This window comes from Macrobrachium rosenbergii, chromosome 3 (genome assembly GCF_040412425.1).
Source record: "Macrobrachium rosenbergii isolate ZJJX-2024 chromosome 3, ASM4041242v1, whole genome shotgun sequence".
In the NCBI taxonomy this organism is placed as follows: domain Eukaryota; kingdom Metazoa; phylum Arthropoda; class Malacostraca; order Decapoda; family Palaemonidae; genus Macrobrachium; species Macrobrachium rosenbergii.
This window is the reverse complement of record NC_089743.1, coordinates 52,414,943-52,442,659: the sequence shown is the minus strand read 5'-3', so window position 1 is coordinate 52,442,659 and position 27,717 is coordinate 52,414,943. Positions and strand designations below refer to the sequence as shown.

General features: G+C 34.9%; 1 protein-coding gene across 3 annotated transcripts in view; it reads right to left on the bottom strand.

Moving 5' to 3' along the window:
• Positions 1-27,717, bottom strand: part of LOC136855648 (nuclear receptor coactivator 2-like) — a 466,631-nt gene that overhangs the window by 37,656 nt on the left and 401,258 nt on the right. For 2 of the 3 annotated variants that reach the window (XM_067132856.1, XM_067132847.1), the window contains exons 11-22: positions 25,870-26,181; positions 25,352-25,690; positions 24,822-25,005; positions 23,886-24,286; positions 23,580-23,765; positions 21,454-21,654; positions 19,824-20,018; positions 19,263-19,420; positions 18,799-19,051; positions 18,378-18,639; positions 11,817-12,269; positions 4,523-4,897 (exon numbers count right to left, since the gene is read on the bottom strand). In XM_067132856.1, the coding sequence (XP_066988957.1) occupies positions 4,523-4,897; positions 11,817-12,269; positions 18,378-18,639; positions 18,799-19,051; positions 19,263-19,420; positions 19,824-20,018; positions 21,454-21,654; positions 23,580-23,765; positions 23,886-24,286; positions 24,822-25,005; positions 25,352-25,690; positions 25,870-26,181 (3,319 nt within the window). The remainder of the gene's footprint in view (positions 1-4,522; positions 4,898-11,816; positions 12,270-18,377; positions 18,640-18,798; positions 19,052-19,262; positions 19,421-19,823; positions 20,019-21,453; positions 21,655-23,579; positions 23,766-23,885; positions 24,287-24,821; positions 25,006-25,351; positions 25,691-25,869; positions 26,182-27,717) is intronic. The other variant, XM_067132865.1, reaches the window with a different exon arrangement.

Sequence of the window (27,717 nt, the reverse complement as noted above, 5' to 3'; positions counted from 1 at the left end):
TTTTTTGTTCAAATATGCGTGACTCCGACAGTTTCAAGGTAGACTGCTCAATTTTGTTTAATTTTGTAGCTGCATGATTGCTCTATACAATGGCATAAAATCCTCCCAAAATAAACTATGTGGGTGAAAGGATGAGTGGAAATTATGGGATACGTGAAAATTTTGCATTTCCCCCGCAAAAATAATTTGGCTCAAAAAATATTTGCGATAAAGTCATGGTTGTAAATCCATAATATATCCAGATAAATTACGCAGGTTTTGCAATGCAAAAGTTGTAATTACACCTAGGAATATATAAAAAAATTAATGGCAACGTCATCTAGTCAAGTGTTCGTTCTCTCTCTCTCTCTCTCTCTCTCTCAGAAAATAGATAAATGATGTAATTATAGAATAAAAATCTAAAACAATACAAAACAAAATATAGACATATATTTTACATATGCATAAATCTCTCTCTCTCTCTTGCAGAAAAAAAAGATAATTGATGTAATTGTAGAATAAAAACCTAAAACTATACAAAACAGGTAAACATATATATATATATATATATATATATATATATATATATATATATATATATATATATATATATATATATATATATTATAATAATATATATATATATATATATATATTTATAAGAATCAGAACACTCGGTGAAAATGATCCTCGAGCCTCATCCTGTCTGGTGGTTTGTGCAATTTTTTTTTTTTTTGACGGCGTACATCATCAGCAAGTAAAGGACTTAAATTTGGATGACGTTTATATCGGTCACCAATAAGTGAAAGGGCTAATATACAATCAGAGAAGTACATGCACTCTCTCCTATTTCCCTAAAGATATATAATTAAAACCTTCCTTTTGGTTTCTTCATTACCTAACTACCGTTCAGCCAGCTTTGCTAAAAACTAAGTATACAATTTCAACAAAATTGCTCCACATTTCTAAAGCCCCTTTCCTGGATTTTACTATATTCAGATCTGCAGTACTTTGTTCACTATTTTTGTCATCTATCTTCCCTTCTACCTTCAAGTTATGAAATGTAATTGCTACAGATTTTGAATTCCTAAAGAATAATTTCCAACTGGTGGATTTACTTTTATCTTTCTCTTCCTCCGGAGAAAAATATATAAAATAACACACACAAACCCCTTCTCTCAACATTCGGCGCAGCACGTCAAATATACTTCATTACAATATACTTTACGGTACTCTTCTACCTCATAATGATATTAATTCTGTAATTATAAGAAAGCATAGTGTCCAATGCTCTAGTTAAGCCTAAATGTCAGCCACCCATTCCCATTAAGGGTTGAAATTAAATGTAGATCCCTTCACATGGAGGTTAAATTAGTTTACAACCCTTTTTTTAAGGGCTTAAATTAGTTTACATTAGTTAGTTACATGCCAAGTTTCAAATGGTTAACACTATTTTGTGTTAACCTCTGACCTCATTTGCCAAAACTGGTGGGCATTGCTGTGCACATGAAGTTGCCATCAAAGATTATTTTAAATGCATTCAATGTTCATAAAATAACTTGGGAGTTGAACTGAACAATATAATTACATATATTAATCTTCCTTGGGAGTTCAAAATTTTTAAAAAATTGGTAACCTAAACCAATCAGGATTGTTACAGATTACTGTTACTGTATCAACGAAAGGTCAGTCTAGAACTAATTTTTATCCAAATTATGTTGAAAACAACTTCAACTGTAGAAGCATTCTTATGTGTGCACAAAAGCAAACATTACAATAACTTAAAGGTTCAAAACTATACAAAACAAACTTAACACGCTTAAATGCCATCTCTATTGGGCAACTCATATTTTCTTGATATACTAATGCAAAAATTTGGATTCATCTTCTCAAAATTCAGATCTCAAGAATTAGAACCATCCTAAAGTTAAAAAAAAACAATACACTGTAGTACAGTACTTCATTACCATTCCTTTGATTAGTCAGACCACTGAGATAAAACCTTAATGCTCATAAGGCTGGCTTGAAAGGCTTATCTTATAAACAATAATGTAATTGTGTCAAATAAATTAAGATTTGTTCACTCTGACAACATTTCCTAAAAATTATTTGTGTTCCAGACTAATCATTCATACTAAGTGCATTATACTAATCATTCATCTTCAAGATAATGTTTATCAAAATTCATATGTACTGAAATATAGGATCCAGAAATAATAATATTTTGAATGTACAATCATGCAAAATGCTTACTTAGCAATAGTGGTTGCAATTAATGCAGCAAGTACCCATGTACTAAATAATCCACAACTTCAAATATCACAGCTACATTGGTAATAATGCCAAAAACTTTTCCAGAACAAATGACTAAGCATAATAACAATTATATCCAAAGGTATTGCTGAACTAAGTACTTCTCACTTGCATAATATTGTATCTGCAATAACAAACACCTTGGATAAGAAATCTAAAATAAAACAAGGCTATATTAAACAAGCAGGGATGAATGAAGAATTGTCTCACACCCTAGTTCAACAAACTTCTAAAAAATTCAAATATTTGTTTGTACAGTATAACAAAGAACACTTTAATCCTACCAAGCATGAGAGCTTAATATTTATACACAGAAAGAAAACTGGAAATGTTCCCTAAAATAATAAAAAGAAAAATAAATTTTAGCACTAACTGCCAAGATGGAAAGGACTACAATTTCTTGTCATTCACGTGTGTCCATCACATTATTTTTAATGTAGTACAGTACTATAATCCCTTTACCGTCCATATTTGACAAAATACCAAATTCAAATGTAATTTGTATTTTTCCTAGGATACAAACCTACAATTTCATATATGGAGTACTCAGCGCATCATGGGGTTGAGTACTTCATCTATGAAAACATAGGTTTGTATTCCCATTGGAACAACTTAAATTTTTCCCAAAGGATATGTGAAGAGGTTGGGTACAGCTAAAGGATGCGAGATGTAATGAAAATTTTGAATTTTGACTAAATGAAAAATCATAGGATTAGTTCTGGGATTCCAAATAAATACAAGATAATTAGCAATGAAATGTTAGAGCTACATGGGCAATAACCACAGTTACCATATACACTGTATTCTCAATCCAAAACAGGCTTAATTCTATAAACACAGAAAAACTAATACTATTCATATAACCAAATCATTTAAATCATAATAAAAATGTTAAATATTTTAACAAAATATACTATGCATGGCACACACGATTTTTTTAACATCTTAAAGCCTTCTCAATTAGGCCACACAGTTTTTTCATTATTTAATATATGATGAATGCAGTGCAGGTAGGTAACACGGCCAATGTTTTAGATTTGAAATATGAGTTGTAAGATATTACCTATATAACAGTACTGGTATAAACAATAACAGCGATTAATTTTCTCCTTTATGCAACAGTTTCAGATCTGAGTAAATTAAAAGTATTAGATATTTTTATTTTTCAAACTACCAAAGTATTTTTTTTTTCAAATTACCCATCAAAAATTCAAGTTTTTCTATATTTAAACCTTCATTTAGCTGTAATCACCTCATGGTGAATATAATTTTTTGTATTCTTTTCCTATAAAACAAAGCAATTAACCTAAAATCAATGTTATAAGAGTGAGTCTCCGGTAAGGTACAAGCACAATGAGAAACAGGTGATGGGGAGCCTATCTTATTCAGCAGCAGTTGCCTATTCACATCTGATGAAATGCTTAGGTATTAGACCAAATCTATGGAAAGCAGTAACTGGAAATCGCATTTCCAAAATTTGTTCTGGTGAAGTTTTTGGCATCTAACATGCAGAATGGTAACGATCATTTACTAAATTAGATCACTTGCTGCTTGAGAAACAATAACTAATACTATAGAGAATAGACATGTACTGAACTCTATTCTTGAATGATAACTTGAGTATAACCTAAAAGCCTTCCTTGTGTAGTTCATGTCTCAACAGGCAAATATGAATGTACAGTACATTAATATTCACGACAACTACATCATACATTGATGAAATACCACAAAGTACGGCAAATGAGTAACAAGCAACACAGTCAATACTTACAGGTTTAACAACTGCTATTTTGGCAAGATTGGATTAAATCAATTAAAAATGTATACTTCATAGTAAGTGTATAAAGCTACACATGCAATACAAGGGTAATAATGATCAAGAGAAAGGATGAGGATGAAATTTACAAGAGACACATTCAGTTGTCAGGGTGGATGAGTCTGTACATATGGCAAAATCAGCTAGTGATAAGCAAAAGACTACAACAAGCACAGTTAGGAGAATTATAAACAAAGCTAAGAAGCTGATAATATTTGAATTGACTTAAGCAGCTCACATGACCAGTCAGCTAAGTAACCATGAGTTCAAACTGCCAAAGATGCTACTGGCAGCAAAACTGAATCCTAAGTATCAACTGACATGGCTTGAGAACAACAATGAAATAAGGTTAGACTACCTGATGCTGCATATGATGCTAGTGTATGAAATGAGGGACAGTCAGAGGACAGGTACCTGAGGGGGAGTAAGAGTGAAGTAGCGGCTGTTCAAGGTGGTGTTGGTGGTGGTGGTGATGATGGTCGGGGGGTTGTTGGAAGGCCAGGTGTGGTGGTGGTGAGGTTTGGTGTTGCTGCTGCTGATGCTGCTGCTGCTGCTGCTGCTGCTGCTGCTGTGGCTGTTGCTGAGGCTGCTGCTGCTGCTGCTGCTGCTGCTGTTGTTGTTGTTGTTGTTGTGGCTGTGGCTGCGGCTGCTGTTGTTGCTGTGGTGGCTGCTGCTGCTGACTAGGGGAAGGGGAGGCTGGCCCTCCCCCTCCCCCACCACCTGTGCTCCGGGCACCTACGTGAGCCCGCAGTTCATTTCGAGTGTACTCACTGAGCATGCCATTCCCTCCTGCACAACCACCAACAAGGAATCATGAGGCAACCAAAAGAAAGTTAAATAGCAACCAGCTAGGATTCATACTGCAACCAAAGAGGAATTTATGCTGCAACCAAGAGGAAATGAATGGGTAAACTATCACGTAACTGTTAAAGGCCCCTTGAGCTTAAGAACATCTAGCAGCAATAGTAAACTGTGTTAAAGTTATCATCAGTTTTTTGGAGGTTAAGCAAAAAATAGAATAAAATGCAAGTCAATGAATGAAAGGGCTAATGATCACCAATGCATGGAATTATTCAATATACATTCACTTTGGTACCTGTTTAAGGCATTATAAAGACCGGTTAGCTTTTTTAAATTATTTATCTGCACCTGCTGTAAATTGGAATAATGACTAAACAAAACATAAAATAACAAAACACTAAACATCACAACAAACAAGAACTCAAGACAGAGAAACCACAGATTAGTAATGATGTAAGGGAACCAATTAGGAAAAGGTATGCTGGGAAGTGGGAAAGGTTTAGGTACAAAGGAATACTTTACACATCCACACTCACATACATACATACATACAGACACACACACAAGTACACATACATACATCTATGAGTACACTTGGTGCAGAAGACCATGTCTAGAATGATGAAGCTTCACACCATGTCACGTAGGGGACAACATGTATTTAATTTTTATACATATGTCAACCCACAAACAGTTAACTCCACTACACAAATGACTTCTAATACACAGAAATACCAGCTGAAGCAGAGTTTAGTATTACTCCACAAGAAGGGTTAACCAACTCACACAAATTAAGCTATTCTGCCATCAAACAATGAAATCAGTGACAAACCTTTTAAGCAAAAAGCAAAACTACTGTGGAGAAATGTAACTGACTTCAATAAATTACTTGCTTATTCAAGGCTGTCACTTATCTCAAAGGAGAAAGGCATAGCTATCTTTTAACACACAGCATAACTAATACTTCTCTGCTTGTATTATGAAACCACAAAAGCACAATACTGTTAAAATCTAAACAACACAGCAATGCACTGTGTTTCAAACCAGACAGCAAATGACTGGTTAAAAAAAGGTTATGGCTAAATAAGTCCTTCAATATACTGTATTTAAGAGGCCACAACACTATGAACATGAATTATGATTTTGTTTTCTTTTGCATAAATAAATCACAGTGATTACAGGAATTTTGTCACTACCTCCTGATGAACAAAGCTTAAAGAATTTTAGCTTTGTACGCTAAAAGCAATGAATGAATCTGAACTCTGTAAATGGGTTAGAAACATTTTTCATTCTTCATTACATGAGTGATGAGAAACTAAAATAAAAGTGAAAATTGCACAAAAATATAGTTTAAGCTCCTTGGTACATAATCGCCACACAATAAAACCACAGCATAAATCTGATGGCTCAAGTGTATACAATGAACTGTAAGGAAACACTTTGTGTAACTGATTTACCAAATAGTTCTTGAACAAGCACCTTTTTTATTGTAAGTGTAGATATTAATAGTTTACATACAACCAGAAACTCAAACCAAGAATAAAATGAACATATGGTAAATTGCTTAGCCATGATATGTATGTCAAGGAATTTGTATCCTGTGCTTGCAATATATTATACTATGCACTATTATGTTATGTTTTACTGCATAATATCATAGTGCAAAGAGTAAATGTGCCTTGCTATAAAACTTCTCAGTCCCAGAGGTCCTTTATTCCTCACACGGTTGGACTGTGTAATAGCTTCCCAGAGAGTGTCGTGCAATTAGAACTTCAGAAGTTCAAGTGAAGATGAAGTGCACTACTACCCTAATACTATTCTCTTTGCATTTTTATATATTTTTATCTATTTATTAATTAATGTGTGGGATCTCTTCTTTTTGTATTTCCCTTTACCTATTCTTACTTCTTCCTAATGAACACCATATTCTTTGGAAACTTGAATTTTAAGTCAATGGCCCCTGTGGGCTTGTTCCATATGAATGGGTTTCATCTTCTGAATAACAATAATTATAATAATAATAATAAGTGAATCCACATGGAAGACACGAGTCATGGAATTTCACAAATCCTTTGCATTGCATTACACTGACAAAAAATCCAAACACAAACACTTGGGTAATTACTGTATGCAATTTCTTGATAATCCCTAAATAAATCTAGGAATGTTAACTTCATATCATACACAAGGTATTCTTACAGAAGCATGGACTTGTAAGGAGAACGATGCACTCTTGTTCAAGTACAGCAGAGGTAGTTACTAATAATAAAACATTTCATGTCAAAAAAGATGCAGCTGCATCATGTATAACTCAGTATGACCAATACAGACTAAGAAAATACTATGCTTATAAAATAATGTGCTTAAAAATTTATTTTGTACAGTATATGAATCCTATACTGTACTGTATAAATTATGAGAAATTAACTAAACAGCAGAGTAAACTAATGTTAGTATATGAAACGTGAAGAACACGTGTATAAATACGAATAAAAATGCCAAAACAAGGTGAAAGAAATATCCCAAAAATATATGCAATGAAAGAGATGAAATCTCAGTATCAAAACCCGAGAAAGATCAGCAAACTATTACAAAGAAAAGAGAAAATAGCTACAGTCCTATATTATGCATGAGATGTGTATGCTTGCTCAAAAATTACTTTGGTAACCAGGTATAAAACTTCAAAACAGCATTAACATAATTTGAACGTCCAAGAAAAATATGTAATCAAAAGCATTTTTCATACAAACCCATAAACCATATTAAGCCCAGTATTTCTGTGAAAGTGAAAATCCCAAGTCACACCATTCTTGTTTAAGTCAAGATTGAGAAGACTGTATCATACATCTCATTCCTGCATATGGTACAACATGCAACACCCTCTTGCTTTCTGTACAAGAAATTAAAAAGAAATCGAAGGAAGGAAGATACAATATACTGTATACACTTTTAGTGACTTTATATGAAAAAGCTTGTTTTATGTAATAAAAACTTAAGTCTGTTTCATCACAACTCCAATATGTAATTATATTTTGTCTAAATAGTAGTTCAGGCACAAGAGCAAAGTGGTCAAAAGTAGTAAAGAACAAAGAGGTGAAGCTGTGTGCTGTAAGGTTACAAGGATTAGAGGAGAATAAGTTCAAAAGTCAACCTCCAGAAAATTAAGTTTTGAAGACCAAGTTGCAGGCAAGATATTGACATAAGGTGTGACTTTCATTTAAGTTCAGTAATGAGGCACGAGGATAGATACCCCAATTAGCCACATCTCAACAGTGTGCATGAAAGAGGAGATGCTAATAAATCTACAATGCAGTGGATGAAAATAAAGGAACACATCCTTCCCCACCTGTTGCATGACCCACTACAACAACTGACCCAAAGACATATCATCTTCAAGTGTATGAATTACATCTCTCACACAGAACCTGTTAAAAGTAGATTAGCAACTTTGTTTCTTCCCAAAGAATGGCAGAGCTCAATACTGCACTGTACAGCAAGAGATGAGGAAAGAAAATGCACTTCATGGATTTTTACCTATACAGTATGTACAACTGTACATGTCAAAGTTTAGACCTGTCAGTGAGCCTTTTGCAATGTCGGTATGTATATCACATTCTTTGAACTCTATTATGTATATCACATTCTTTGAACTCTATCTACATTTTCCATGCCCCATATTAAGAAAACTCCTTTAATATGGAGTGAAATCCCTAATTTTGCTGCAAATAAAGTGTAATCACTCTTACAGGACAAAGGTTCTCATTATCTGAGGAAGCTACTGTATATGCAATACAAAAATATCAAAAAGCTTGACTGTGAGGTCAAGAACAATGAAAGACTGTGTTTTAGTAACAAAACCAAAACCAGAGGTGATGGAATGAAGATGACTAGTGTCTCAGGCTCACTTTGGACAAAGCATAAAGCTCAATGACATTCTTACGACACGAATGAGTCACAAGCTTTCCCTGGGTTGTACACACAAGCTTGGTGGGGAAATTTGTCACAGGTCAAAAACAAGAACCTAAGTTGACAACACTTGACCACTGTCACACAAGACATTCGCTGGCCAACACTCACTCAATCACAGATCATGTGTAAACGAACGTGAGAAATGAAAAGGAAAAATGACAAAATCAGTTCAAAATTAATCTAAAATTTCAGACAATCATGGCTATGGTATCAAAATAAATAAGTGAAATTAAAATTCTCAATGCTATATGATCCAAAAAGTAGAGCATAAGTACAGCTAATAAATGAAAATATGCAATGATCCACAGGAGGGAACTACTGAAATGCAAAAGCACTAAGCATAACCACCCAAACAAAAACGTCAAATGGAATACTGAATGAACTGGAAAGTGAAGCAAACCTAAAAATCTGATTTTCAAAAAAATCAAAGTAAAATACAATATGAAATACAGAAACCTAGAGGAAAAGTGTCATAGCCAGCACCCAGCAATTACACAACTGAAAAAACTGCAAACATGACTTTACTGAAAAAACATGAAGAAACTCTAAAGGCAAAGAAAATGATCAGATATGAAGTCGTGAATGAATGTAATGCCGACTCAACATCAGTCAACATAAAATGAAAGGGAAGAATATTTTGTACCATACGCAGGACTGAGCATGCACAGCAGAGGTGTCTCAATCTTGACTAGGGCAGGTATAGGAATTTTCACAATCACAGAAACAACCTAACTTTCACGACAACTTTTTCACCCTTCATTATCTACTATATTATGCTTCAGTTCTAAAAAAAAAAAGAACTCTTATAATACCCTTGAGTTTCCAACGAAGTCCTCAGAGGGCCAGCCTAATTAATTAATTAGGTTTCGAATAAAATCTTTATTTTAAAAATGAGTTTTCACATTTCAGGATTGTATTTACAGAAAAGTGTTATGATTCAGAGGATTTCCTTGGTTTAGTGTTAAAATAGCAGTTTTATTATCTTAAAAAACTTAGTGCATTTACAAAGCATGTGCTTTCTGGTAAAAGTGTTTATGACCGTAATCCACCCGCTAAATCTAGACAAAGAAAAAAGGCATCAGTACATACTGCTGTATACATAGGGTAGTGCATAATAAACCTAGTGTATGGTGTTGGTGCAGCCAACTAAGCAGTACAGAATCATTAAGTACTTGAGGAAAAAAAAAAAAAAAAAAAAAAAACTATAAAATTAAGGCTGAAAACATATTACACTCCTGTACTGTAGCAAAATGTTTCATCGTTTCTTTCTACACTCAGGACTTCCATTAATCATTCTGGCAGAAGTAAAAATAAAAGCAAGTTTCCTCCGACAACATAAGACAAGTATATGGAAACTTAAAGCAAACTTTGCATTTTCCTTTTACTGTATGGAATGTGAAATTTAAATTATCCTTCCATCAGAAGGATGCACGACGGATATTTCAAATTACAAGGTTTCACTATGGTGTCCAATTGGCATCATTATTATAACTGCCTACAAAACAAGTACTCTACCACTTATAGACACATTCGCCATTCCAAAAGCAACATTTGCAAAATTAAGTTAACAGATATGAGTATCATTATACATTATAAGTACTATGATTTACAAGCCAATCTACATGTACCCACAAAAAATATAGCACATTTCTGTGAATAAATGTATAACTAGACAATATTAAAAATTCTTATGTATATCCCTACACAATAATAATAAAAATAAAACAAAAGCTATTACAAACACAAATATGAATTTGTGAGGATTTGTTTCTCCATTTACAGAAGTTCATATTCACCCAATTTTGTAGAAGAGAAAGATGCACTATAGCCATTGCTTTTTAAGAAACCATTAACCTTACAAATGTCATTTATTTTTTTTAAACCAAGATTGATAGGTCATATGGAAAATCTTATGTGCAAAGCTATCAAATGTTGGTCATTACTTAATGGTAACGTTAAGGCTGCTCAGCCTCCACCTAACGGTACCAAAAATGTATTGCATACAACTATATTCCGATCAAAACAATTCATAAGAGCATGGTGCATTTGGTGGCATTAAGGCTGTCAGACAAAGAACTAAAACATTAGCTGCAAATAAATTCAGTTATGGGAATGGCTAATAGCATAGCAATATAAAATCTGTAAAATTACCACCTCTAACATATATCATAAGAGTGCACCACTGTCAGTTTTTAAATTGTGGCAATAATGTACAATCCAGTTCAATTAGAAAATTTTTACCAATATCACAATTCACTTCAAACTTTTCTACTTCAGTTTTAAATTACAATATCTGAACTTGTATGAATATCTTTTTCATACTAAATGTCTGGTTAATATAGGTCAACGATTTTTTCCAAAAATAAAAAATCAAGATACAAACGATAGGTTACAAGTTTCCAAAAGAGACTACATTAGCAAAATGTTGTGCTAAACAATGTTGCCTGTAAAGACAATCAATCTTGGTTATGAAGAACTTTAAAGCCATAAAACCAATTTTTGTTACTTTTAATAATTCAACAACAAACTAATATATTATGCATCATATGATGAATTTAGAAAAAAACTTGTGCATTATTTCCATAGCATAATCAAGGCACTTATCTCACCTGCTGTCTTATGAATGTTACAGGTATTTCCTAATAAGAGAAATTGTTAATTTGATGTTTGTAGCAGTGCCAATGAAACTGAATATATAATGTAATGATATAAATGTGTGTAAAACATACAGAGATGTATATATGTTACATACACATTCAGTGTATATTTACACACACAAGTAATGTATACACAATTTCATTCTTATATATTCTAAGAGATCATGAATGATGTGCGTTCAGATGTGAAGACAGCTATGTACAGCTGCAATGTGCAATCGAGTGATATTGCTAGCTAGCTGTTATGTGCACATGATGGGTGGTGGGCAAGAAAGACTTACCCGTGGAGTTCCTGTTCGCTGGATCAGGGGGCCCATAGTACTGGGCGGCCGCCTCATAGCTGTGAGGGTGGGGAGGTGCGTGTTCCCCCCCGTAGCTCTGGGACATTACCCCTCCAACCATCCCTGGCATACCACTCCCCCCTGCTCCACCCCCACCCATGGCTGCTCCCCCAACCATATGTGGTCCAACATCACCTGGGCCTCCTGCTGATGACACAACTGATGGACAACCCATAGGTGAGGAGCCAACAGACGCCATTAATGAGGGAGGCAGTGACCCAGGGTGATGATGGCCCATATGAGGGTGATGAGCTAATGAAGATGGTGGCACTGAATGTGGGCTGGGAAGATGGCCGCCAGCAGCTGGTGACAGGTGGGGAGGGGGTGCGGATGGGTCATGGTGTTGGCCCGGGGCTGGCGGGAAGTGGTGAGCACTGCGTGGGGAGTGCACACCTAGAAGACACACCGCCCCAGGTCAGTCACCTTGCTGCAGTCAGCACACACCCATGCACGCAGTGATTACTAGTGCACACAACCATTTATGCTTTGTGATCACACTCACACAAACACTTGTGCACTCACTCAACCCAGACTTGCACCACCAGTACCACACAGGCTACATATCTCAAAATATAGTGTACTACACTTTTGTATTAAAATAAGAAAAAGTTATTTCTATCACACTTGAATATTAGTGATATGATCATTTAAATGCATACAACTGCAAATCATATTTAAAAATAAAAACAAAAAATTTAATCCATTGTGCAATGAAATTGAAAGTGAATAATGTATACATCAAGTCCCCATTAGCATGATAATAAACTGATACTAGGTGTGAAATCCTTGAAACTACATTTACTGCTAAATAAGCCATTCTCACAAAAACTTATGACAACAACAAATTTCAAATCCTAAAAATACACGCTTCTGGGAGAAACTGCTCTAATTTTGGAGTACTGGGACAATACTAAGGTCAGACCTATCACATATGAAAGCTAATTAAAAGAACATCTGATACCCATCGACTAAACCAGGGAAAAACTAACTAAAACCTATGCAAGCATTACCAAACCCCATCATACAAAACTAACCAGACCAATGTTAAGTGATTCTAGTAAGGTTTGAATTTAAAAGTACACTAATGAAACATAAAAAATCCTAACCTAGGATTTCATGACATTATGAAATAGCAACAACAATAATGAAAATTAAGCAAACAGATCCAAATTTCTTGACTACCATAAGATTGGTCCCCAAGAACATAAAATCATATTCCCTGAACTAAAAATGTTGACAAATATTCCACTGTCTGAGCTTTGCAAAGAAATTTTAGATAAGAAGCAAAATGTCCCCAGAAAGCCTGAAAACTACATAAACAACATAATATGCAATTAATAATAGTTTAAAAGTGTTCTGAGACATTTATAAACATTTTTAAACCCTTCTAAACTAGATTAGTTAAAAGAGGGCAATCATAACCACCCCTCTGGGTATCACTATTAGGATAATATGTGAAGTGATTTCATTTCATAAAGTGTGATTCTGACTGCGTGGTTTTGTCAAAGAAAGTATTCTTTTCAGGCATTTAAAATTACCTGTAATACAGTTTACCTTAACCTGACTTCAAGACTAACTGCTATGTGAGATAGTAATTTATCACTGATCTATGAGAATGATTATACAAAACCTACACACACTGCTCAAAAACATGAATGATGAACTGACACAAGAATACCATTTCATCTATCATATAAATCCACTTTCAAATCATAAAATAATTAGGAACAAATCCTACAAGGATAGATAATACGCTCATGCTTTCCCTAAATTACAAACCAATATTTGTCAATATCAATATGACCTATTCATGACAAATCTGTTTCAATAACACACATATAAATAAAATTCAATTTTTTAAGGCAATTACATGAAATCAACTTCATGGTAAGAAGTAAAAAATATGAAAGATGCTAATATTGAAAATATGACAAGCCCTGGGCAAACACCTTTGCATGTCCATAACTACTGGAAAATTTCCCCCCCAAAAAACCCTCTCCCTTTGGATTAACCAAATTAATACCTAAACACTGATTTTAAATTAAAAAAAAAAAGTCTTGTTTATAAGGTGAGAAAGTATGATTTAAGCCCCCCAAAAAAACCTAAAATGATGCAGTACTTCTCTTTTATGATCTACACGAACATTCAAATCTACAAACTTCTAGTGACCAACAAAAATCTGGTTGTCATGTGACCCCAAGTAAACAGGGCAGTGATAATATTAATTTTAAAGTAAAATATTTAAAGCCATTAATTCTTATATGTTTTCCATGCTAATAAGGACTTTACAGCATACTGCTGCAGTAGGTGCTATCCATGGTTACTATGAATGAAACTTTGGTAAATAACATAATGAAATCACACAAATAAGAAATGAGAAGTGCACTGAAATACAATAATTTGAAATACAATGATTAAAAATGATTTAGATTTTTATAACTGTACTTCTTCCCATATACTGTACCCTAAAGAAACAAAAATAAAAAAATTCTCTGAATTACAAAAAATAAATGTTATAATAAAAAGAATAGCATAAAGCTATATAACAGTGCAACTTGACTAAAAGGGTGCTTTACAAGGTGCAGAAGCTAATAAATATCCTAAACAAATGAGAATGGGTCTGTTGGGATTGCAATAGCCCGCCCCAGCCCCGTGATCTCGTATGTTCCCGGGTGGTGGTGGTGCACACCCAGGCCTATTATAACTAGGATAGTATGGTAATAAAGGCAGTGCTTCCCAGCAACTGCTTTGATGATGATGATGATGATAGGAGGCCTTTTGCTAGTAGTGGCTGCTGGCCTTGCTAGTGGTGCCTGGTGGTGGGTTGTCTTGGGGAAATTCAAGCCTTGCTCACTCAGGGATAGATACAGCTGGCTTTGTACAGCAGGGAGGGAGGGGAGGAATCACAGGAGAGGAAGGGATGGAAGTATCTCATGGGGTTTGATTTCTATAAAATGAACAGGAAACAAAAAACAAACAGAAAGAGAAAGAATAGTCTATGATACTGGGTACGAGGCAAAGTGCATTCTAAATATAAAAGTGATCAACAATTTACTTAAGTGCAAAACTGATGTACAGTATGCTATTAATGACTTTAATGCACAAACAACAAAGTTTTCAAAGTGAAATTTACAATAAGCATTATCATAAGATCTTTTGAAACGATGAACATGGTATGTATTCCATCTACATTTCTATATTAATTAAATTTTTGCATGTGCCATCATGGTGACTGAGCTGAATGCCTTTTTCCTACAAAATATTACTGCTATTAGAATTCTACACATTCTGATCCGTAGAAAGAGAAATTACAAAATTTATACTCTCATCAATTCTATCTAAACAAAAATAACTGCACAAAAAGCTAACACAACCTGAAATAAACACCTCAACATCCTTGCGAATGAAATGTTTATATATATTACTATACAGCATTTAAATTTTGATACGTTATCTAAACATCCACCTTATGCCAGCTGTTAGATATTTATCAACACACTCAAGCAAGTGATGTCTAACTCTTTCCAAACCTTCTTTAACACATATTTCAGAATAGATAAAAAACATTCGCAAGCCTTCCAAATGATTATCAAGAACCTATCACATTGTTTTGTCGTCTTTCAGTAATTAAAAATTTTGTTTGATACATGTATTCATTTTTCATATACTTTTTGATCTACTTCACCTCATACAATTTTTAACTTATACTTTATATCACAACCTCAGTTTGTGAATATATTTTATTTTCTATCAGTCTTAATGAATCCTGAGGTCACAATTTTTCAGTAAGAATAAATATTAATGGAGAAGATCTGATTATTCTTGATTACCCTGTCATATAAACTATGGTATGCTGTAATTTTCAGTGGTTAGAAGGTTGAACAAAGGCTCTTATTGCAGCAGTTTCTGACAATGACTTTAATAAATTAAATATAGGTACCAAACCTGGTTACAAAGTCGTGAAAGGCATTCAGGTTTCCAAAGACAGCCACGCTTTTATTACACTTTCAAGTTAAACTTAAGAAAAATATCTATTATAAGCTTGAAGGTATATTCATGAAATACATAACATTATTCTTCTGTCCTAAAACTGTCTACACTACAATCTTTTATTACCTAACCATATACCAAGGTCAGTTTTTAGTTCTAGAAGCTGACTTTTCTTAAAAAATATTCTCTACAACTTTGCTCCAGTGATTACCACCTACATTTAAAACCTCATCGAGGAGTCATTGTATTTTCTATGATGCTAAATTCAGAAAATTTTCTACACCTTTTATAATTAATTTTTTCAGCACTGTATGATGCAACGAGCTGTGCAGCCTTATACTTCAGATACATAAAAACCTACAATAGTATGATGATATTCCTTAATATTAACTGTGAACTTTAACAAGAAAAGAGTTTAATTAATGTAATTCCTTGCTTAATATTAAGGGTAAGATACTACATTAATGACTATCAGCCTTTACCAGGGCAGTGAATTTAGATATATCTTTAAGAGCAATTCACTGTTTCCTAATACATTAACCTATATTTTACATGCATTTTTATCTGCTAGGATGATGAATGCAGGCCATCAACTATCAGTGATGTACCAGCAGTGGATGTTGAGTGAGTGAGCTATCTCACAAAAAGGGAGAAGCCATCATTTCGCTTCCTCTGCTATGCACCAGCACCTGGGAAAGTATTGTATGGGTATGTGTGTTCGACATGTTGCCTACCCTAGGGAGTAAGTGGTAAGATAAGATTGCTTATTAATAAGCTGGAGAGCGTGTCAGTAACAACTCATTAAATAGTCAGCAATTCATGTAACAAGTGCAAATGATCACCAATCCAAAAACTATACAATTTGCACACCAATCCAAAAACTATACAATTTGCAAGGGTACCTAAAAATTCAGTTTTACTGTACTCTTCTTTGCAATAGCACATATTCATAAAATACGGAACAAGAGGAATCCTCTCAATTCATTGGCTTATTCTTGAACATTTTTTTAAACATACACTAACCATTACTAAGAAAATCTGGAACAAAAGTTATGTAGGGAAGGCATGGTTTCTGTAACACATGCACATTTAATGGAGCTGATGGTTTAAAATGATGACAATAAAAATATCAAAGAACATCAATATTAAAACTAGCACAAAATAAAATACCAGTTACATCTGTTATCAATCAAAATATTGAAGAGAACGACAGATACAAATTACAAAATAAAAATCTTGATCTGTACGCCTGTTAGGAATTGGTCAACCACTTTTCAAGATGAGCGGAAAAATGGTTCCCTTTACTGGGTGTGGCAGAAAGTTTCCTGCTGTTTGGGGAAGTCACTTCACTCAATAACCACCAACAGTTTGCTACTGGTATTAGCATACATTCTGAATGGTCTATTATCTCCAACTCAAGCAAAATGACATGGAGAACATTAAAGCTTGCACATGAGTAAGAAAAAATTCAACTCTTGCCCATGGAATTCAACTTCTCTTTAGTGCTAGCCACAGATTCTGCAAGACTGTAAAAAATCAACCTTTTCCAGCTAGTTTCTTGAATTGCTAAAAGCACTACACTCATTTTCATCCATGCTAAAAAAAAAAAAAAGGCTACTTTAAACCCTTTCACTAAAAATGTACATTTCAAAAATTGTTAACCTTAGTTTCAAGCTAACAAAATGGAAAACAATACACTAACAATAAGTAGGAAAACAAAAATTTTAATATATTAACCATTTACCCAACAATCTCCCATGAGCTTTTCCTAATCCTAATCTTCCTACATATGTACAAGACTGCACAGCATTCACTACACTTATGCAAAATGATACCCTTGTTTCTCTTTCTTTTCTTAATTGCTTTCTTGGAAAACACCATGAAAAAACTTATGATTAAAATTTTACACAGCAATCATCGTTCAAGTCCAGAAACAGGTATTTCTTAACAAATAAAATATGGCGTATTGAATAATGCATTCTGTCAGGTTCATCTTTAAAAGCTCAGATCATTACAAATGACAAAAGATAAAAGGAGTGCAGGGTCTTTGTGGGAAAGGGTACTGAAAGTCATGACTGGGTGGGGTAATGGTGAGGAATCAAGGGATGTATATAACCCATGCCCTGGAAGGAAGTTTATACCAGTGTCCCACAACCAAACTACAAATACAGCAAACCAAACCATTGTTATCTAACTACAAGAGAAGGTCATGTAAAGTATATTTCAAGGAAGAAGTTTGCTTCAAATTGTGAAAATTATACAAATTGCAATGAAAAACTCACAAAATTATAAAAACTTTAAAAATTAGCGTGTAGGTAGAACTGTGCAAAAAATGCAACATTACTACTTTCAAGAGTTTTGTACCAGAAATATAACTGAGTAAAAAATAGTAGAGTGGAGTAAAAATCCATTTAACTACTTTCAAAACTAATAACTGTAATTCAGACACCTCAAAGAAATGCATGAAGCTGTTAGCCTGAAGCCTCGATAAGCGAACTGACAGAAACCTACCTGCCATAGGACCAGCCCGCTGTAAGCGAAACTGGGTTGGTTGTTGTGGCTGCTGCTGTTGATACATTAAGGACGGTTGTCCTTGTGGAGATGATGGGGGATATGGTCCAGCATCCCCCTGTGCAGTGCTTCCTGGGGTTGGAGGACCCATGCTAGGATAAGGGGATTGACGGGTACCTGGACTTGGCATGGAGCGCATTGACGGTAACTGACCTCCACGTACACCACTGGGATAAGGGCGGTTGTCTGGTCTCATATATGACTGGAAGCAATTCAAAATAAGTGAAAAACAAATTATGATAATGTCAATGGTTAATGCCCATGTTAGAGATAAAGAGAGAAAGGAGAATAATAAACAAATTATACATTCAACATAGAAGTCGTCAATCTAACATTGTAGAACATCACAACATTCACTTACTCCTCCAAGTTGTGCATTAAGTATAGGGTTTTGACTCATCAAAGACGGTCGGGGTTGAGGACTATGAGCTGACCATGCAGGACTCTGCTGACCAGATGGAACTTGTACTACAGGTGTCCCTGGTGCCCCCGTTGGAGACATCTGTGGTAGAGGCTGACCCCCCGGCTGATAACTAGATGGTACAGGTGAGCCCTGAGACAGTCTCGGTGAAAGCTGAGAACCCTGTGGCGTCTGATATCCACTCATTTGTCCACTGGTTATCATAAACAAAACATATTAAAAAATATAAATCATAAGTTCACAACAAAATAACATATAACAATTACAGCACATTAAAAAGTGTATACAGTGGAAACTACTTTCTCATTTTTTTATTTAACTTAACCAGACCACTGAGTGAAAATAATGAACTCATAGGGTTGGCCATCAAATAATTAGGAAGACTTGCTTAAATATTAAAGTACCTGTTCGTGTACTGCTGGTTAGGGATAGGAGACGTGGTTTGGCCATGAGGAGAATAAGGGGGTTGGGGAATACGTTGACCGGGAGAAATTTGTCCCCCACTTAATGGTGAATTGAGCAGGTTATAACTAGGTGATGTTTGTGAATCTGCCACATTTCTCTGAAATAGTGATCAATACAATACATTTTAATTCTATAATGCTAACTTTCCTTAGATTATATACACAAAATGAATGTTATAAGATTGTAAAGTATGTGCAATTCCTGAACAAGACAAAAATTATGAGCAAAAGCTGAATTTCAAAGTATAAAACCCAAAATGGCAACATAATTAACCAAAACTATTTAAGCAGACCTTAAAATTCCTGATGGGCGGGCAAAATATTTAATATGAAACACAAATTTACCATTCACATTGACATACTCTTTTAAACCATCACTGACACAAGATGAGGCTTTTTAAGCAAAAATGTAAAAACGCATTGTTTAACAGATTCAATCAAAGAAGCAAGAGAACTTAAGGACATTTTACATTGCATGAAGAAACCTCTCTGGTAAGATACCTGAAGAGTAACATTCACATTTGGAGCAATGCTGTTGTTAAGGAGATCATCCATATTCATTGCCTGATAGGAAGAGGCAGGAGGCTGTGCTACATCTGAAGTGTTGGACGGTACTATCACCTGTTGTTGCTGTTGCTGTAAAAGCCTTTGCCTCAAATACTCTTGTGAACGTTGGGTTAAATTGGCATTCATTCGCTGACAAAACAAAATAATACAAAAAAGTATAAATAAAAGGAATTGAAAAGGAATGAAGAAGATTTTAAACAAAAAACTTTACTTAAATGACAAAATTATTTTTCATTACTTAACAGCTTAGCCATATTAGAAGCAAAACCAACCAAGGAGTAATAAATACTAACAGATTTTGCATGTAAACATAAAAGACCGATTACCATAATTTAAACAGTATATCTGAAAAATACAGACCACTATCTGTAATTATGCAATTTACCCAGTACAAGCAGTTGCTGGTTATCGGCGGTGGTTCCGTTCCCGATGGTGTGACAATTACCGAAAATCAGCGATAACAGAAAATCGGCAACAATAGCGGGATTATTACCAATCCCAGGTTGTCGGTGCCAATATTTGGTTATCAGCACCAATAACCGGGAACAGCGCCACCGTTAAGTGGGGATCGGCACCAATAACCGGAGATCGGCACACACTGGCGTCGAAAATCCAGTTATCGTCACCGCTAGACAAGCACCGTAAAACCAGATCACTGATAACCAGGGACTGCCTGTATAGCACAGTGGTAACTGGGAATGGTAATCAATAAAGAACACAAGTCTTCAGTCCTCCTATATTACTTATACCTGTAAATGTCATTACAAAGGCCATCTAAGCAGCAGATTTTGGAAGAACACAGTCACCCGGAAAATACTGTTTTTATAGCACAATATTTTCATATACAAATCCATTACTGTAATTATATTTACAGGAGCACCATTCAAGTCTGTCAGACAGAAATGGTAGTCACAGGATACATGCACCCTTTGAATTCTCAAGTACTTGTGCAACAATAACCAAACTTTTTGTGGGAGACTGTGTTAGAGGGACAAAAATTACAGTTTGTTTTATTATAATCCCATGAATCACATACCTGTATAGTATATGCCTGAAATGTTGTATGTAACACAGAATTTTACCTTCGCCAAGGTGAGACCAAGATATAAAGTTTCTTTTCCCTATACCCACTGGAGAGGTGTCATATGGAGGTATTTACCTTGAAGTAAAGGTCCTCTGTTGGAAAAGTCTCACAGCTCTCACAGGAGCAAGAGGTCCTGTCTTTTACTGGTATAAGAGGTAAAGGATGGAGGGTGTAATGTTGTGGTAAGGTTTTGTGTCTACCAGTCGTTTTGATCTAAGTGTGAAATTTGGAGCAAACAACAATTCCTCAATGGCAATTTCTAGCACTGAAAATGAGTTACTAACCACTGATTCTCCACAGTTTGTTAAACAAAACAATGCAGTGCCTGAAGACAATCACAGCCTTTGCAATGGGATGCATGAGTGATGGGGCTGTGATAAAAGACACTTATTTTCAGCCCATGATGAAAATTTAGAACGTGGGGCAACATGATCATTAAATTAGCAAATGGAAAAAGTTTGGCTTCAAAAGAAGTCTTACCTGTGGAGGTAATGATGGTCGAGATGGAATGGTTGGACTTCCAGGGTTAGGAGAAAATTGAATGGTGGGCCTCATCATTCCTCCTGTATTCATGTGACTTCCAACCATACCTGTCCCTCCACCTGGCCCACCAGGTGGACCTGCATTGGGAATCCTCTTATGGTTATACGGTGGAGGGTAGTTACTCATTGATGAGGCAGACTGTAATATAAAATATTGTATTACTGAAAAAATATATTTCTTTTGTAGAAAACTCTGAAATAAATTTCCCTTTAGAAATATTAAGTGAATCTGGACTTGGACCAACTAAAAAACTAACTTTTATTACTTTTAATTGATTACTTTCTATAATAGCGTGGTAAATGAGACATTTGGAAACAAAAATTTCTTCCAGACTGATTCTCTGCAAAATAATGCTTTATTCGACACTGGACACTGAGGTTCTGTCCATCTGTATTTTTGCTTATTAATGACCATTTGTGCCCTGCTAGCTGACCTTTCTTTCAAAGTTGAGTTTCAACATTGAAATAATGCATACTTTATAAAGATTTCTGATGGTTCATATTTTTTCCTTGCTGAGTAATCTTCACCTTTAGCTCACCTACAGTGACTTTGAAATAATAAATATTTATCTATTACTGTTCTCTCTTGCAAAAATATAAACATGTTTCTAAACATTCATTATTCTATACCTCCTATTATTTTTGTAAAAACTTATAAGTTGCACATGATGCATGTATCAACGATAGTTTTAACAACCTAATCCAAATTCCAGGTGTACATGCATCTCTTTTGTCTAGTATGTACTGGTTCCTGAAATTTTTATTATGTAATCTTCATGATACCTCTAGTTTACCTTATTAAAATTATTTACTTTGCCTCTAATTTCTCATTTAGCTATCCTTTTCCTGCTAGTATATACTTAATTTGCTTGATTCATGTACAGTATATAGTAAATACACAATTTGCTTGATTAATGTTTACTACCTCTCTATTTCTTCTCAATATATACTGTATTAACTGCAGCTACAGTATACACATTACTTTTACACCTTTCAGTGCCATAAAGAGTCTAAGAAAACCTTGAAAAACAACTCCAATTGAACATTTTATTCCTACAGACAGTGATGGCACCAGTAATTTTGAGCATTTGACAAAACTTCTATCTGCAGTCTCCAAGCTCTTTTCTTTGCTACAAATAAAAAAGAATATATTCTATGGCTTTTAATATCTACAAAAAAAAAAACTTACAATATCAGTACCACATTGCAGATGTTTTCTTTTGGTACTACTGGAACAATGTTCTCCTGTTAGGATATCATGTAAATCAAATGGCTTTATGAAGCACAGCTGCTCCTGGTGTGTAGGAAGCTTGAAACAATGACTTGAGAGCATCTTAAGTAGCCGAGATACAAAGAAACAACACCCCTCAATGGCTACATTCAACAGATCAATGCACTTCATCTACAATATACACTTTTCGCAATAAAACTATCTGAGCTCGTTTTTCCAACAGCACTTAATATTTGGATCATACTGAATGATTTCTAGTTTGATCATCTTTTAGTTTCATTATTAATATTGTGTTGAAGGGCCATGAGGTCTCTCTGCCCAGAGCCATAAACCTGTTTTGAACTGTCTTCCAGAAGTAGAAATGCTGCAAAATTACTTAAGCTTTTTTTTTTAATGTTGCTAAGTTTAGCCTATCTTTTTATGCAGTGAAGTTTAGCAACAGCAGAAATGCTGCATTGCATTTATGTCCCTTTAGCTTATCTTTTAGCTTCTAAGTAATTTGCACTGCTAATTGCTATTTTCTCCCTCACCTCTCGAGTTTTTAATTACAAAAGGACATTCTAGACCGTGGAAACTTTTGCAGTGAATTCAAGACTGTGGAAACTTTGCAGTGAATTCAGTTTCTTTTTTCTGGTTTGTTTCAATAACAACGCTTACTATTATTATTGTTATTAAATAGTCTGACCAGACCACAGAGCTAATTTATTTAGATCTAACAGAGCTGGTCTAATTATGATGCTGATAATTATGAAGATGATGACGGTGATGATAAAATATGGTAACACTAAATCTGGATGCTGAAGAAGAAAGACAAACCAAAATACTACACTCACAACTACAGCTGTGTATGGTGGTAATGATCCTGCTTCAGATATCCCTAATGATGACTGTGTCTCTGCTGCATACATAAGACTTTTCTCAATTTTTTGGATCTCTGCATCAGCAGATGAATTGGGAATCTGGTGCAAGTCATCCATATTTAATGGAGATGAATTGATTCGAACTTCGTCATTATCCATCTGCAAATGAGCAAAAAAATCTCACAATATCATATTAATAGTTACTTCTTATTTCAAAATTAGACTATTCATTAATATTTCAAATATATAAAAAAATTACTGAAGTCTCAAATACTGTACCTCCAATATATCGTTAATGACAGATTCTCTCAGCTGAGATTCACTATCATTTTGTGATCCAAAGGATGGTGCTGAACCTGTGATTATGGGCATAGGAGGCAAACTACCCTCTGGGTAGCAACTGCTCACTTGGTTACTTATATTAAAGGAGTCGGTAATCGATGGCAAGGAATTGGTAGTCGTCGTCGATACAAACGAACCAGACATGCTCACTCTGTTACTAACTCCAGGACACATATTGTTATTATTGTTCATTCCCATGCCTCCTGGTGTTGACATATTAGGTTGAGATGTCTGGGTTAGACCTGGGGGTCCAATGCCTCCTGGACTAACCATTATTGGTGGAGTACCCGGGGTTCGCACTGTTGGGTTTACAGGCATGCCTAAAGGAGGACCTGAAGCTGCAAAAATCCAGAAAAATTAAAGCAGAATTAGATTAAACCTGCAACATGTTGAGTGATAGGGTAGTCTTGCTTTTCTAAATACTGCATTATGAGTTAAATTACTTTTTTGCCAACTTTTATTTTGAAAAAGTAAAAGAAAAGATGGAAAAATTCTAGTCACCTAATTAAAAATAATACACGTATTATTCACAAAAGCTCTCAACCATTTGCTTTTCAATAACAGAAAAAAATCAGCTTTGAGAAGTAAGGTTCTTGAAAAAACTATCAAAAGAAGAAAAATAGCCAAAATCAAATAAATCAATAAGAAACTCAAAACGGGGTATAAGGCTTCAACAGGCACTTTAAACCCAACTTCCCTTATGTATAACCTATTCACTTTGTATAAGACATAAACTTCTTGTCTATGGGTGAATAACCATAATGCACAAACTTGGTACCATACAGCTGAAAATCTGCACTTTAAATTTTCAAAAATGTATACTGAGGCTATTTTCATTTTCACCTTGAAAAATCCAACCTCATACATTATTACCTTTTAACGTAGGACGAGGATGAGCATTAACATGACCTTTTTCAAGAAGCTCTATGAGCATCTGCGAATCATGACGCCCGGGACCCTGCCAAGGTCCCGGAACTTTCATCTTCTCTTTTAAATCCTTTGGTAATTTCTCCTGTGGTAATCCAGTTGGATCTGCTGTTGGTGGTGTATTCTGACTCTGTAATAAGTAGGATACAATATATTCACATACAGTGCTTAATGTAAACGCACAAAAATTCCAGTGAAGTATCTGATGTTGTGTGGGGCACTCCAATATCAAGTCTGCCAAACTCTTTCACTTTAAATCTTGGAATTAATAATCACAGGAGATACTGAAGTTGCATTTGAGCATTTTGAAAGGCATCTATTTAGCCAAATTAAAACCAACATACGCACTTGGTATCATAAAGGATTTATGCCTCACATCATAGATACTTTGAGTACAGTGTGTTAAGACAGATTGTAAGAATGCCAATAAAAACATAAATACCTTCAAGGTTCCTGGGATACATTTAATCACATACCTGGTTAATAGGAGATTCTTTTGCTAGCAGTAATGCTAGCATCCTATTCCTTTCCCGTAATTTTGAAGGCCCTTGGTTGTTAGGAGCTCCAGGTCCATTATGGCTCATTCCACTACTGCTGTTATTCCCAATGGGAGTAGGTGGGCCACCTACTCCACTGTGAGGAGTGGGTGGCCCTCCATGTGGAGTACCTGGTCTCCCATGTGGTGTTGGAGGTCCACCATGAGGTGTAAGTGGTCCACCATGTGGCGTTGGTGGTCTACCATGCTGACCAATTGTACTCATGGTACTAGCAGGTGGTGATGGATCTAACAAACTCTCAAAGCCACCCACCTGCTGCTATAATGAGATGAAGAAGCTAGCTATAGTATAGTTTACAAGTTTTACGTCAAAGTTATTTAGAAATTATGGTCTCATAAAAGATAAGAAAATGGACATTTTCAACCAACTGAATGGAATATGTACTATACTTTCACTTCACCCTATAAAAACTGTATCTCCTTGGATAAAATTCTTACCTGTTTACTGGGATTCCCATCATGTGCCTCATCACAAGGTCGTTTCATTCCACGTAACATGTTTGGCGATGTTAAATCTGCACTTGACGGTCGAGGTGGCGCAGTATTACTGGTTGGTTGGGGATTATTAGATAAAGTATTGTGTGTTGAAGACAGGGAAGAGGTAGAATTAGTTGACTGAGTACCTCCTCCAAGTCCCTGTGGCTGTCTAAATTCTGACGTATTCTCATCTGTATTTAGTAGGTTCCAAATTTCATCCGTATCTTTACTACTTAATCTATTTTCGTTGTCATCGTCATCTGTATTTAACAACTGCAATTGAAAAAGAGGTGGTAAAAGATTAAACAATGAACATAATTATGGAAAATAAAATTCAGACACATGAAAACATTAACTACTTCTCCTAAATTACTATTACAACTAGTGTCCCTGTTTTGTCACATAATGATAATATTCAAGTAAATTTACAACAGCATTATAAGTACTTATAACATGTCAAGTACATCACAATGACCAATTTCTTGTTTAGGATTCTGTCTTAATTATACATAAATCATTTGTGTTAGACAAAATAAAAATAAACATACAGGTATACAATGCATTTTTCTTTACATGATTACTTTGCTGAATCACGAATAAACACCAACAAACTTCTATAACCTTCTTCCTGCAGGCTGATACCACTTCTAGTTATTACTTGTCTTTGTATTTGTCCCTGTTTCCACTGTAGTTTACTACTCACTTTATTATTGGTAAAAAGCTGTTGAAGCTGCAGTTGTTGCGTAAGGTGAAGAAGGCTATACAGTACATTGTTAAAGTGTTTTAACCCAATACTTTGCCTAGGTATATGCATTTTTACCCTTTCAACCCTACCTAATTCCCCATATACTATGATTACAAATCATCACAGCTTCCACCTTCCCTCAATCACATTTCACAACACTCATCTCCACCATAGAGAGTTTGACTCACTATTTCCTTTGTAAATTATAACATTCATTTCAATAGATAGCCCTTTTTGTGTTTCACAAGTTCTGCAGTGCTCCCAATGACTGTTTTTGCTTAAATTACTCTATGGTAACCACGTCTTTTTCTAAATTCATCTGAATATTTCATACAATTACAATATTTTATTCAGAACATTTCTCACTTTTAACACTCTCCAGCAGTTCTACAGTACCAATCTTAAATATTCTGCTTACTCTAGTCTAGGAAATAAAAATTTTCTAATCACAGCCTATCTTAACCCCTTAGGGATAGGAAGGATCTTCTGATCCCCAATAACTGCACATGAAAATCTCAAGTAGAATCATATGACTGTTATTTTGCACCCTGATTATTTGAACGAATGTTGCAGGAAAACCTTCCCATCACTTGAATAAGCCATAAATGACTATTTAGCAAAACTTTTTGGAAATACTCACACCTCAGCTCATGATATAGGGAGAATAGTCTAGCTTGAGAATCAAAGGGGAATGTGCTATATCTCCCTGTCCCAGTATATCTTGTATATATTTGTCCTTCAATAAACTCTGGGATTGTTGTTGGTTTTAGTTCTCTTTTACAAAAGTAGCCGTCACTATAATTTTACAAAATAAAGTATAACTTGCTAAAATTAGCGTATTTTTATGAGTGCCTTGGAAAAGAGGCCCCCGCACAGGGTTGGAAATATTTACTTTCAACTTTCTGTGGAAGGTACAGAAAATTTTGTAGAATTTTTTTCTTATACCATGGGCATTCGCATATCATCTATCCAGTGATGTGTTTTTTAAACTGGCCAACCTTCAAGTTTGCCCGGTCGCAGGGTATTGTTAATGTATATTTAGCCCAGCCTTTAAGGGCTACAGG